A 15,028-nucleotide genomic window follows, 5' to 3' on the forward strand; every position below is an offset into this window, starting at 1 on the left:
ATTACATTTATAAGAATGGAAATGGGGTACCCAGCTGGCTTGGTGTAGCATGTGACTCTTGATCTTGGGATTGTAAATTCGAGCCCCATTTTGGGTGTAGAGATTACTTAAAAATATATAAGAATAGAAATAGGCTCCTAATATGTGATAATCAGCAATGTTTCACATCCCAGTGGTACCACTTACAAACTGTTTTAGCCAAACTCTCTGAACCTCAGTTTCCTCATATACAAAGTAAAGATGGTAAACCTGCTTCAGAGGGTGTTAGGATGATGGTTAAGTAAGGATGTAGGCAGAGGTGTTTAGCACCACCAGCCCATTACAGGCTCTAGTATGCGCTGAGTGGGATTTCATGATGTTCCACAAAAGAAAATATCTCTAACACTTGATGCACGTCACAAGTGGAATGGCTTTCTTGCATTAGTGATTTCCCTCTCAGTGAGGACATTTAAGTAGACTTTAGATGACTGTTCTTCCAGTGTGTTTTAGAAGACATTCAGCCTTAAGTGAGGAATAAGACAAATTGTCCATGGAGGTCCTTTCCCCTATCCTATCGCTAATAATCTTACTGTCTCTAGAGTCCCAGTCCACAGTTTGGGAAATACACCTAAGTATCTGTTTTTGAAGTGTAAAGGTATCTTTTGGACTACTGGCTTAAAACCTTTTTTAAAGCAACAATAGTACCCTTTCTTCTAAAGAAATCTTATACTTGAAGTCTAATTTGTAAAATCTAGAATCATAGCTGCAAGGTGAAGTTGATGAGAGGTTGTCCATTGTATTATTCTCTTAGTAATCCCTTATATCTGTATATACTTTTTTTTAATGTTGATTTTTGAGAGAGAGAGAGAGAGAGAGACTGAGGCAGAGCATGAGCGGGAGAGGGGCAGTGAGAGAGGGAGACACAGAATCCAAAAAGCAGGCTCCAGGCTCTGAGCTATCAGCATAGAGCCCAATGTGCGGCTCGAACTCGTGAATCATGAGATCATGAGCTGAAGGTGGCCACTTAATTGACTGAGCCACCGAGATGCCCCATTTGTATATACTTTATATGCTTACTAAGCACACTTTTTTTTTTTTAAGTTTTTAATTTATTTAAGTACTCTCTACACCAAACATGGGGCTCAAATTCAGTGACCCTGAGATCAACAGTCACATGCTCTTCCAACTGAGCCAGCCAGGCACCCCAGCTAAGCACTCTTAAAATTACATTTTATCACCACAACCAGTACTTGAGGTGATTTTATAGATTAAGAAATAGGCACAAAGGTTAACTAACTTGTTGCATCCGTCCTTAATGGAGCCAGAATTATAACACAGGTCTCTAACTACTAAATCAGTGTTTTCCCCCCAAATACATGGTACTGCTTTATTAATCATTTTATACCTTTTATTTATTTTTCTTTTATAGGGTTAATTATTTCGATTGTAAAGAATTTCATCATTCCTGGCGACTTCTGCTAAGGATCTTTTTCAGTTTTGCTCAAGAGAAAGCTCTGAATCTATCAAGTAGCTCTTAAAGAAGTCCTTTGTGTGGGTTATAAATATAGATGTTTTCATGAAGAGGAGTGAAAAGCCAGAAGGATATAGACAAATGAGGCCTAAGACCTTTCCTGCCAGTAACTACTCTGGCAGTAGCCGGCAAATGTTGCAAGAAATTCGGGAATCCCTTAGGAATTTATCCAAACCATCAGATGCTGCTAAAGCTGAGCATAACATAAGTAAAATGTCAACTGAAGATCCTCGACAAGTTAGAAATCCACCCAAATTTGGGACCCATCATAAAGCCTTACTGGAAATTCGAAACTCTCTACAACCGTTTGCAAATGAAACAAGTCGGAGTACTTCAGAAGTTAATCCACAAATGCTTCAAGATTTGCAAGCTGCTGGATTTGATGAGGTAGGAATTTTTAAAAAGAAAAGAAAGAATTTTTCTTATCTTACACTACTACCTAACACTTTTTAGGTGATCTTCTGGCAAAATAATTCCTTTGAGACAATTTAACCATGTATACGAATTTGTATACTCTGTCAGCAAAGAATGTTGTTTACAATTCCATTAATTAGCAAAACAAAATCAAATAACTATTTCTTTAGTTTTCTCTGTGGTTTCTGGGACTTAAAAGGTCAAGTCATGAAGTCAGAATGTAAGTGCTGTTGAAGAAAGCCACAGGGGAAGACAGAGTAGGTAGGGACTTCTCTGCCTGCAGTAGGAGCTTTGGGGAGCTGTGTAGAAATGACAGCTCGAAACATTTGAAGTTAAAGTTTGTACTACAGAGGAAGAAGTATAATAGGGTTTCATTAAGCAGCGATGTTCACATCACATTCAGGCCCACATTCACAAAACTAAAAATTTACATGTTGCTCAATCTGCTGGAATTTAGAAGTTTTATTTTGTTTTGTTCTATTTCATTTTTTATTTTTTAATTTACATCCAAGTTAGTTAGCATATAGTGCAATAATGATTTCCGGAGTAGATTCCAGGGTTTAATCCCCTATGTATAATACCCAGTGCTCATCCCAACAAGTGTCTCCCTCAGTGCCCCTTACCCATTCAGTCATGCCTCTACCCTCAACCCCTCCAGCAACCCTCAGTTTGATATTTATATTTAAGAGTCTTTTATGTTTTGTCCCCCTCCCTGTTTTTATATTATTTTTGATTTCCCTTCCCTTATGTTCATCTGTTTTGTATCTTAAATTCCACATATGAATGAAGTCATACGATATTTGTCTTTCTCTGACTAATTTCACTTAGCATAATACCCTCTAGTTCTATCCACGTTGTTGCAAATGGCAAGATTCCGTTCTTTTTGATTGCCGAGTAATGCTCTATTGTATATCTACGTGCCACATCTTCTCTATCCACTCATCTGTTGATGGACATTTGGGCTCTTTCCATACTTTGGCTATTATCGATGGTGCTGCTATAAACATTGGGGTGCATGTGCGCTTTCAAAACAGCACACTTGTATCCCTTGGATAAATAGTAGTGCAATTGCTGGGTCATAGGGTAGTTCTATTTTTAGCTTTTTTTTTTTTTTTTATATGAAGTTTATTGACAAATTGGTTTCCATACAACACCCAGTGCTCATCCCAAAAGGTGCCCTCCTCAATACCCATCACCCACCCGCCCCTCCCTCCCACCCCCCATCAACCCTCAGTTTGTTCTCAGTTTTTAACAGTCTCTTATGCTTTGGCTCTCTCCCACTCTAACGTCCTTTTTTTTTTTTTTTTTCCTTCCCCTCCCCCATGGGTTCCTGTTAAGTTTCTCAGGATCCACATAAGAGTGAAACCATATGGTATCTGTCTTTCTCTGTATGGCTTATTTCACTTAGCATCACACTCTCCAGTTCCATCCACGTTGCTACAAAAGGCCATATTTCATTTTTTCTCATTGCCACGTAGTATTCCATTGTGTATATAAACCACAATTTCTTTATCCATTCATCAGTTGATGGACATTTAGGCTCTTTCCATAATTTGGCTATTGTTGAGAGTGCTGCTATGAACATTGGGGTACAAGTGCCCCTATGCATCAGTACTCCTGTATCCCTTGGGTAGATTCCTAGCAGTGCTATTGCTGGGTCATAGGGTAGGTCTATTTTTAATTTTCTGAGGAACCTCCACACTGCTTTCCAGAGCGGCTGCACCAATTTGCATTCCCACCAACAGTGCAAGAGGGTTCCCGTTTCTCCACATCCTCGCCAGCATCTATAGTCTCCTGATTTGTTCATTTTGGCCACTCTGACTGGCGTGAGGTGATACCTGAGTGTGGTTTTGATTTGTATTTCCCTGATAAGGAGCGACGCTGAACATCTTTTCATGTGCCTGTTGGCCATCTGGATGTCTTCTTTAGAGAAGTGTCTATTCATGTTTTCTGCCCATTTCTTCACTGGGTTATTTGTTTTTCGGGTGTGGAGTTTGGTGAGCTCTTTATAGATTTTAGATACTAGCCCTTTGTCCGATATGTCATTTGCAAATATCTTTTCCCATTCCGTTGGTTGCCTTTTAGTTTTGTTGGTTGTTTCCTTTGCTGTGCAGAAGCTTTTTATCTTCATAAGGTCCCAGTAATTCACTTTTGCTTTTAATTCCCTTGCCTTTGGGGATGTGTCGAGTAAGAGATTGCTACGGCTGAGGTCAGAGAGGTCTTTTCCTGCTTTCTCCTCTAAGGTTCTGATGGTTTCCTGTCTCACATTTAGGTCCTTTATCCATTTTGAGTTTATTTTTGTAAATGGTGTGAGAAAGTGGTCTAGTTTCAACCTTCTGCATGTTGCTGTCCAGTTCTCCCAGCACCATTTGTTAAAGAGGCTGTCTTTTTTCCATTGGATGTTCTTTCCTGCTTTGTCAAAGATGAGTTGGCCATATGTTTGTGGGTCTAGTTCTGGGGTTTCTATTCTATTCCATTGGTCTGTGTGTCTGTTTTTGTGCCATATTTTTAGCTTTTTGAGGAATATTCATACTGTTTTCCAGAGTGGCTGCACCAGTTTGCATTCCCACCAGCAGTGCAAAAGAGATCCTCTTCCTCTGCATCCTTGCCAGCATCTGGTGTTTCTTGTGTTGTTAATTTATTTTTATTATTTCTAAAAAAGTTTTTAATGTTTATTTATTTTTGAGAGAGACAGAGTGTGAGTGGGGGAGGGGCAGAGAGAGAGAGAGAGAGAGAGAGAGAGACAGACAGACAGACAGACAGAATCCAAAGCAGGCTCCAGGCTCTGAGCTGTCAGCACAGAGCCCGACAGGAAACTCCAACCTGTGGACTGTGAGATCATGACCTGAGTCGAAGTTGGATGCTTAACCAACTGAGCCACCCAGGTGCCCCTCTTGTGTTTTTTTGTTTTTTTTTAATTTTTTTTAATGTTTATTTATTTTTGAGACAGAGACAGAGCATGATCGGGGGGAGGGTCAGAGAGAGAGGGAGACACAGAATGGGAAGCAGGCTCCAGGCTCTGAGCTGTCAGCACAGAGACCAACATGGGGCTTGAACTCACAAACTGTGGGATCATGACCTGAGCCAAAGTCGGAAGCTCAACCAACTGAGCCACCCAGGCGCCCCAGAATTGTGTGTTGTCAATTTTAGCCATTCTGACTGGTGTGAGGTTGTATCTCATTGTGGTTTTGATTTGTATTTCCCTGATGATGAGTGATGTTGAGCATTTTTTTTATGTATCTGTTAGCCATCTGGATGGCTTCTTTGGAAAAGTGTCTATTCATGTCTCTTGCCCATTTCTTCACGAGATTATTTGTTTTTTTGGGTGTTGAGTTTCATAAGTTCTTTATAGATTTTGGATACTAACGCTTTATCTGATACGTCATTTGCAAATACCTTTCCCATTGCATCCGTTGCCTTTTACTTTTGTTGATTGTTTCCTTTGCTGTGCAGAAACTTTTTATCTTGATGAGGTCCCAAGAGTTCATTTTTGCTTTTGTTTCCCTTGCCTCTGGAGACGTGTTAAGAAGTTGCTACAGCTGATGTCAGAAAGGTTTTTGTCTGCTTTCTACTCTAGGATTTTGATGGCTTCCTGTCTTACATTTAGGTCTTTCATCCATTTTGAGTTTATTTTTGTGTATGGTGTAAGAAAGTGGTCCAGGTTCGTTTTCTGCATGTCGCTGTCCAATTTTCCCAACACCACTTGCTGAAGAGACTGTCTTTATTCCATTGAATATTCTTTGTTGCTTTGTCAAAGATTAGTTGGCCATACGTTTGTGGGTCCATTTCTGGGTTCTCTATTCTGTTCCATTGATCTAAGTGTCTGTTTTTGTGCCAGTACCATACTGTCTTGATGATTACAGCTTTGTAATACGTCTTAAAGTCCGGGATTGTGATGCCTGCAGCTTTGGTTTTCTTTTTCAGGATTGCTTTGGGTATTCAGGGTCTTTTGTGGTTCCATACAAATTTTTGGATTGTTTGTTCTGGCTCTGTGAAGAATGCTGGTGTTACTTTGATAGGGATAGCATCGAATATACAGATTGCTTTGGGTAATGTTGATATTTTAATAATATTTGTTTTTCCTATCCAGGAGCATGGAATATTTTTCTTTTTTTGTGTGTGTCTTCAGTTTCTTTCATAAGCTTTCTATAGTTTTCAATGTATAGATTTTTCACCCCTTTGGTTAGGTTTATCCGTAGAAATTGTATAGTTTTTGGTGCAATTGTAAAGGGATCGATTCCTTGATTTCTCTTTCTGCTTCTTCATTATTGGTGTATAGAAATGCAACCAATTTCTGTACGTTGATTTTATATTCTGTGACTTTGCTGAATTCACAGATCAGTTCTAGCAGTTTTTTGGTGGAATCTTTTGGGTTTCCCATATAGAGTATCATGTCGTCTGTGAAGAGTGAAAGTTTGACTTCCTTTTTGCCTATTTGGATGCCTTTTATTCCTTTTTGTTGTCTGATTGCTGAGGTGAGCACTTCCCAATACTATGTTGAATAACAGTTGCAAGAGTGGACATCCCTGTCGTGTTCCTGATCTTAGGGGGAAAGCTCTCATTTTTTCCCCATTGAGGATGATATTAATGGTGGGTCTTTCATATATGGCTTTTATGATCTCGAGGTATGATCCTTCCATCCCTACTTTCTTGAGGATTTTTATCAAGAAAGGATGCTGTATTTTGTCAGATGGTTTCTCTGCATCTGTTGAGAGGATCATGTGGTTCTTGTCCTTTCTTTTATTGATGTGATATATCACATTGATTGTTTTGTGGATATTGAACCAGCCCTGCATCCCAGGTATATATCCCACTTGGTTGTGGTGAATAATTTTTTTAATGTATTGTTGGATCCCATTAGCTAGTATCTTGTCAAGGATTTTGCATACATGTTCATCAGGGAAACTGGTGTGTGGTTCTCCTTTTTAGTGTGTCTTTGTCTGGTTTTGGAATCAAGGTAATGCTAGCTTCATAGACAGTTTGGAAGTTTTCCTTCCATTTCTATTTTTTGGAACAGCTTAAGAGAATAGGTGTTAAACTCTTCTTTAAATGTTTGGTAGGATTTCCCTGGAAAGCCATCTGGCTTTGAATTCTTATTTTTTGGGAAAGTTTTGATTACTAATTCTATTTCTTAATGGGTTATGGGTCTGTTCAAATTTTCTATTTCTTCCTGTTTCGGTTTTGGTAGTTTATATGTTTCTAGGAATTTGTCCATTTCTTCCAGATTGCCCATTTTATTGGCATATACTTGCTCATAATATTCTCTTACTATTGTTTGTATTTCTGCAGTGTTGGTTGTGATCTCTCCTCTTTTATTCTTGATTTTATTTATTTGGGTCCTTTCCCTTTTTGATCAAACTGGCTGGGGGAGTTATCAATTTTGTTAATTCTTTCAAAGAACCAGCTCCTGTTTCATTGATTTGTTCTATTTTTTTGATTTAGATAGCATTGATTTCTGCTCTAATCTTTATTATTTCCTGTCTTCTGCTGGTTTGGGGTTTTATTTGCTGTTCTTTTTCTAGCTCTTTAAGGTATAAGGTTAGGTTGTGTATCTGAGACCTTTCTTCTTATTTAGGAAGGGTTGGATTGCTATATACTTCCCTCTTGTGACCACCTTTGCTGTGTCTCAGAGCTTTGGGCTGTGGTATTATCATTTTCATTGGCTTCCATATACTTTTTTATTTCCTCTTTAACTTCTTGGTTAACCCATTCATTCTTCAGTAGGATGTTCTTTAGTCTCCAAGTATTTGTGTCTTTCCAAATTTTTTCTTGTAGTTGATTTCGAGTTTCATAGCGTTGTGGTCTGAAAATATGCACAGTATGAACACTTGGGGCGCCTGGGTGGCTCAGTCGGTTGAGCGTCTGGCTTCAGCTCGGGTCATGATCTCCCGGTCTGTGAGTTCGAGCCCTGCATTGGGCTGTGTGCTGACAGCTCAGAGCCTGGAGCCTGCTTCGGATTCTGTGTCCCCCCTCTCTCTCTCTGCCCCTCCCCCCACTCATGCTCTGTCTCTATCTCAGTAATAAACATTGAAAATATGCACGGTATGATATCGATCTTTTTGTACTAGTTGAGGGCTGATTTGTGTCCCAGTATGTGATCTAATCTGGAGAATGATCCATGTGCACTTGAGAAGAATGTGTATTCTACTGCTTTAGGATGAAATGTTCTGAATATATCTGTTAAGACCATCCGGTCCAGTGTGTCCTTCAAAGCCGTTGTTTCCTTCTCGATGTTCTGCTTAGATGATCTTGTCCACCGTAAGTGGGATGTTGAAGTTCCCTACTGTTACGGTATTATTGTCAATGAGTTTCTTTATGTTTGTGATTAATTGATTTATGTATTTGTGTGCTTCCAGCTGGGGACATAAATGTTTACAATTGCTAGGTCATCTTGGGGGATAGACCCCTTAATTATGATAAAATACCCTTCATCTCTTGTTACAGTCTTTATTTTTTTTTTTATTTTTTTAAATTTTGTTTTTAATGTTTATTTATTTTTGAAGGTGAGAGAGAGAGTGTGAGCGTGGGAGGAGCAGAGAGAGAGGGAGACACAGAATCTGAAGCAGGCCCCAGGCTCTGAGCTGTCAGCACAAAGCCTGACGTGGGGCTTGAACTCACAAACCGTGAGATCATGACCTGAACCGAAGTCGGACACTCAATCGACTGAGCCAGCCAGGCGCCCCACGGAATTTATTTTAAAATCTAGATTGTCTCATAGAAGTATGGCTACTCTGGCTTTCTTTTGGCAACCATTAGCATGATAGATGGTTCTCTATCCCTTTACTTTCAATCTGATGGTGTCTTTAGGTCTAAAATGGGTCTCTTGTAAATAGCATATAGATGGATCTTGTTTTCTCCTCCATTCTGTTGCCCTATGTCTTTTGATTGGAGCATTTAGTCCATTGACATTTAGGGTGAGTACTGAAAGATACGCATTTATTGCCATTGTGTTGCCTATATAGTTGGGAGTTTCTGGTGATGTTCTCTGGTCCTTTCTAGTCTTTGTTGCTTTTGGTTTTGTTTTGTTTCATCTTTTCTCCCCTTCAGGGAGTCCCCCCCTTAAAATTTCTTGCAGGGCTGGTTTGGTGGTCAGGAACTCCTTTAGTTTTTGTTTGTCTGGGAAACTCTTTATCTCTCCTTCTATTTTGTTTTTGTTTTTTTTTTTTTTTTAATTTTTTTTTAACATTTATTTCTGAGAGAGAGAGACAGACAGAGCATGAATGAAGGAGGGTCAGAGAGAGAGGGAGACACAGAATCCGAAACAGGCTCCAGGCTCTGAGTGGTCAGCACAGAGCCCGACGCGGGGCTCGAACTCATGGACCGCGAGATCATGACCTGAGCCGAAGTCGGAGGCCTAACCGACTGAGCCACCCAGGCGCCCCTCTCTCCTTCTATTTTGAATGATAGCCTTGCTGGATAAAGAATTCTTGGCTGCATATTTTTCTAATTCAGCACAATGTATCCTGCCACTCCTTTCTGTGGACAGGTCTGCTGTGATAGATCTGTCTTCCCCTGTAGGTTAAGGACTTTTTGCCTCTTTCATGATTCGTTACTTGTCTGTCTGTTTTGTGAATTTGACTACGATATGTCTTGTTGATGGTCAGTTTTTATTGAATCTAATGGGAGTTCTCTGTGCTTCCTAGATTTTGATGTCTGTCTCTTTCCCCAGGTTAGGAAAGTTTTCTGCTATGATTTGCTCACATAAACCTTCTACCCCTTTTTCTCTCTCTTCATCTTCTGGGACCCCTGTGATTGGGATGCTGTTCCTTTTTAATGAATCACTGAGTTCTCTTCTAAGTTTTACTTTAATGAAATTTCAGTTCATGTAAATTAGGCCAAGTCTTTAATATTTACCTTTAGAATTCATATGTGTATATATATATATATATATGCTATGAAAAACATACATATATGTATATATATACACACACACATACATACATATACATATACATATATATTTTGTTTCGGTTATTAACAAAATTTATTTTGCATGATTACATACTTTCTGTGAATATTTTAGGTGGCAGAAATCATTTTGGATACAAATTGCCCGTGGAAAATGTAAATGTGAATGAGCAAGTATTATGTTTTCCTTAAAGTTACAGTAACTTTTTTTACTGATTATAAAAGTACCTATTCCTGTCAAAAATTTAAAAATGTAAAGAAGAAACAAAAATTATTTTTAGCTCCACTACATAAAGATAATTACCTTTCAAATTCTTTCTATTGTTAATATTGGTAACATTTTCAGATATCTCTAATGTTCAGAACTTAAGTATGCATTATAGTAAAGAATTTTAAAAGGGAGATTCCACTTAAACCATGGAGAAAAAAGATGAATCTTTCTGGCCTATTCTGTTCATCCATTTGTTAATATTATTTACTATCATTTTTATGCTTACGGGTTCTAAAAATACTAAATTTGTACCTGAAAATAGAGAGAGAGGAGGAGAGGACCTGTGATGTTTTCCTGGTTAGTAGTTGGAGAATTAAGGAAATGGCTCACATGGAGTTTCTCCAGAGTACTCTTTCCCTAATCCCTTAGCCAGAAGGCAATCGTTGACCTTATTCTTTCCCTTTATATATTGCTAGGAAAGGAGCATTTAGAAAGTCACATGGCTATAAAGACTCTTAAGTAGTAATGAGTTATGTCAGAGAAGTCACCTTAGTAGCTATGTATTTCTTACTGTGTGTGAACTATTCAGTCAGCAGAATGAGTCATATCGAACATGGTCTATTCCTTTAAGGAACTTAAAAATTCTTTCTGTAATGTAAACTGTTTTCAGAAATCTAAAGCATTAGTTAATGCTCTATTTTTTTTTTTTAGTGTAATTGGCATATAGTGTTAATAGTTTCAAGTACGTAACATGTTGATTTGACAATTCTATACATTATGCATTGCGTACTGTGGTAAGTGTAGTCACCATCTGTCTTCATACGATGTTATTAGAATATTATTGAGTATATTCCTATGCTGTACTTTTCCTCTTCATGATTTACTTATTTTATAACTGGAAGTGTGTACCTCTTGTACCTCTTTATCTATTTTGCTCATCCCCTTACCCACCTCCTCTCCAGCAACCACCAATTCTCTGTATTTAAGAGTCTGTTGTTTTTTTTTTTTCTTTATTCATTTGTTTCTTAGATTCCACATATAAGTGAAATCATATGGTATTAAGTCTTTCTTTGACTTAACTTCATTTAGGTCAATAGCCTATTCTTTGTTGGCAATAATAACAATCATTACTTTACATTAACAAAGATATGTTAGCTTTATTACCACCACACGCTTCAAAATGGTCACCTTATTGACATTAATAATCCCTTAAGCAAAGTTGCTTTACTAAAAGCATTTAGGCATTTGTCAATCCTCATTTGTCCAAATAATGAAGTTAGAGTAGTATTTATCTCCATGGTGATATAGAGAATATGGTATGGCAATTTTTTTCTGCTGCCTCCTTGAAATCACTCATTCTGATAGCTTCTCTTTATATTGAAGAATTTGTTTAAGTTTCTAACTTGGTGCTTTAAAATTTTTGTCCAGTTTTCACCTCACTATTTTATCATTTCATAAATCCTATCTGTTCCTTTACACCAGGTTCAAAGCTGTTGCAATTTTTTGAGAGTATGTTTCTAGTGGTCTTTAAGATTAAAACCTCAGGGTCGCCTGAGTGGCTCAGTCAGTAAAGGTCCGACCGGCTCAGGTCAAGATCTCACGGTTTGTGAGTTCAAGTCTGCTGTCAGCACAGAGCCTGTTTCGGATGCCCTGTCTCCCTCTCTCTCAGCCCCTTCCCCACTCTTTCTCATATAATTAAAATTTTTTAAAAATCTCAAATATTTTGAGATTAAGTTCTTTGTAGGAATAAATGTTAAACAGGATTGATGCATTCTTGGAGCACGTAAATCTATAATTAATGGGGTGTATTTTTGCTTCTAAGCATGAAAAAAACCATAGTAATGTGGACACAATGTTTCCTATCACATGAAACTTCTATTCCAAAGTTACTGATATGAGAGTGCTGTTTTTCACACTGGTACTAACACTCCACTTTTGGAACTTTGGTCAATACTGTTAACAGATGTAAAAAATATTTTGACATATAGCAATAACTTTTCAAAAGTAAAAGCCAGCATAATAATCACCAGCTAAAATTCTAGTGTAATTAACAAGAATATGGTTCCCACAATATTGAAAAAGGATGTTGGGTGCCAGTTTTTCTTACCAAGTGAGATGACACTGCTGTGGGAGAGTAGCATGAATATAGTTCATTTGGCCTAACCAGTTTTATTTATTTATCTTTCTTTTCTTGTATTTATTTATATTTTTAAAAATATAATTTATTGTCAAATTGGGTCCCATACAACACCCAGTGCTCATCCCAACAAGTGCCCTCCTCAGTGCCCATCACCCACTTTCCCCTCTCCCCCACCCCCCATCAACCCTCAGTTTGTTCTCAGTATTTAAGAGTCTTATGGTTTGCCTCCCTCCCTCTCTTTTTTTTTCCCTCTTCTCCTCCCCCATGGTCTTCTGTTAAGTTTCTCAGGATCCACATAAGAGTGAAAACATATGGTATCTGTCTTTCTCTGCCTGACTTATTTCACTTAGCATAACACTCTCCAGTTCCATCCCCATTGCTACAAATGGCCAGATTTCATTCTTTCTCATTGCCAAGTAGTATTCCAATGTATATATAAACCACAACTTCTTTATCCATTCATCAGTTGGTGGATTTATTTTTCTTTGCAAATTTTTATTTAAACTCTAATTAGTTAACATACAGTGCAATGTTGTTGGTTTCAGGGGTAGAATTCAGGGATTCATTACTTAAATGCAACACCCAGTGCTCATCCTAACAAGTGCCCTCCTTCATCACCCATCTAGTCTATGCCCCACCCATCTCCCTCCATCAATCCTCGGGTTTGTTCTCTGTCTTTAAGAGTCTCTTATGGGGGGGGGGGAGAGTCTCTTATGGTTTGTTTCCTTCTCTCTCTCTTTTTTTCTCCCCTCCCATATGTTTATCTGTTTTGTTTCTAAAATTCTATGTATGAGTGAAATCATATGGTATTTGTCTTTCTCTGACTGACTTATTTTGCCTGGCATAATATACTCTAGTTCCATCCATGTGCTTGCAAATGGCAAGATTTCATTCTTTTTGGTGGCTGAGTAATATTCTGTTGTATACATATACCACATCTTCTTTATCCATTCATCAGTTGGTGGACATTTGGGCCCTCTCCATAGTTTGACTGTTGTTGATAATTCTGCTATAAACATTGGGGTGCATTTTGAATCTGTATTTTTGTATCCTTTGTGTAAATATCTAGTAGTGCAATTCCTGGATCATAAGGTAATTCTATTTTTAACTTAAACTTTCATACTGTTTTTCTTCCTTTTTTTTTTTTTAATTTTTTTTTTTCTTTAACGTTTTATTTATTTTTGAGACAGAGAGAGACAGAGCATGAACAGGGGAGGGGCAGAGAGAGAGGGAGACACAGAATTGGAAGCAGGCTCCAGGCTCTGAGCCATCAGCCCAGAGCCCGACGCGGGGCTCTAACTCAGGGACCGTGAGATCATGACCTGAGCCGAAGTCGGCCGCTTAACCGACTGAGCCACCCAGGCGCCCCTCTTCCTTTCTTTTTAATGTTTATTTATTTTGAGAGCGAGTGAGCAGGGGAGGGGCAGAGAGAGAGGGAGACAGAATCTGAAGCAGGCTTCAGGCTTTGAGCTGTCAGCACACAGCCCAATGTGGGGCTCAAACTTATGGACTGCAAGATCATGACCTGAGCCAAAGTCCGACGCTTAACCGACTGAGCCACCCAGGCGTCCCTAAGAATTCCCATACTGTTCTCTAGAGTAACTGCCCCAGTTGCATTGCCGCTAACAATGCAAGAGGGTTCCTCTTTCTCCACATCCATACCAACACCTGTTGTTTCTTGTGTTGTTAATATTAGCCATTGTGATAGGTGTGAGGTGGTATCTCATTGTGGTTTTGATTTGTATTTCCCTGATGATGAACTATTGAGCATTGTTTCATGTTTCTGTTAGCTATCTGGATGTCTTCTTTGGAAAAGTGGCTATTCATGTCTTTTGCCCATTTCTTCACTGGATTATTTGTGTTTTTTTTGGGCGTTGAGTTGATCTAGATTGTGGATACTAACCCTTTATCAGATACGTCATTTGTAAATATCTTCTCCCCTTCTGTGGGCTGCCTTTTAGTTTTGTTGATTGTTTCCTTTGCTGTGCAGAAACCTTTTATCTTGATGAAGTCCCTATAGTTCATATTGACTTTTATATCCCTTGCCTCTGGCAATGGCAACATGTCTAGTAAGAAGTCGCTCCAGCAGAGGTCAAAGAGGTTGCTGCCTGTGCTAAGATTTTTATGGTTTCCTGGCTCACATTTAGGTCTTTCATCCATTTTGAATCTATTTTTGTGTATGGCTTAGCTAGAAGTTAAGCACTCCCTGCTGATTTTTAATTTGGGGTGATTTGTATTAAAGTTGTACACAAAGTGAAACTTATTAATTCTTTTGTGTCTCACTACAAAATTGCAGAAGTCTGTTTGGCATAAAATGTGATCACACTGTAACTTTTGTATCAGTTAAGGATTGAGTTTGGTTGCTTTTAACAAAAATCCAAATAGTAATGATTTAAACAAAATAGTGACTCAGTTTATATAGCTAGTATTGGTTCAGTCTCTTGAAGATGTCAGAACATAGGATTCTTAAGAGTTTCTTGAATTTTCCTTGTTGGTGGCATCATGCTCTAGCACAGATGTCGTATCTATTATCTACAAAACAGGATACAGGAAGTACCATTACCTAAAATCAGGGATAGCAACACTCTTCCACAAATCCTTGTTTTTGTTTCATTGTCAGAATTGTCACGTGGCCACTGTAGCTATAAGGAAGACTTCGTCCAACAAAATCAGTAACTTTTTCCAAGAAAGGGAAAATGGATCTTGAGTAGGCAGCAAGTCTCTGCCACAACCTTTTTTTTGGTTGGTCTCACCCTAGTCGTTTCATTAGGAGGGTTGTCTGTCAGCAGTCTGTTCACCCATTAGCCTTACTAAGCCATTTCTCACTTTAAAATATTGTTTGAAA

General features: G+C 38.5%; 1 protein-coding gene across 2 annotated transcripts in view; it reads left to right on the forward strand.

Annotated features, from left to right (window-relative positions):
- The window catches only part of LATS1 (large tumor suppressor kinase 1), a 54,689-nt gene that overhangs the window by 18,300 nt on the left and 21,361 nt on the right, over window positions 1-15,028 (forward strand). For both annotated transcript variants that reach the window (XM_047102305.1, XM_047102306.1), the window contains exon 2: window positions 1,409-1,897. In XM_047102305.1, coding sequence (XP_046958261.1) covers window positions 1,556-1,897 — 342 coding nt within the window. In that variant the 5' untranslated portion in view covers window positions 1,409-1,555. The remainder of the gene's footprint in view (window positions 1-1,408; window positions 1,898-15,028) is intronic.

The sequence above is a fragment of the Lynx rufus genome, unplaced genomic scaffold (assembly GCF_022079265.1).
Source record: "Lynx rufus isolate CCGP_SWC_20201006 ecotype Redwood Valley unplaced genomic scaffold, mLynRuf1.p SCAF_6, whole genome shotgun sequence".
In the NCBI taxonomy this organism is placed as follows: domain Eukaryota; kingdom Metazoa; phylum Chordata; class Mammalia; order Carnivora; family Felidae; genus Lynx; species Lynx rufus.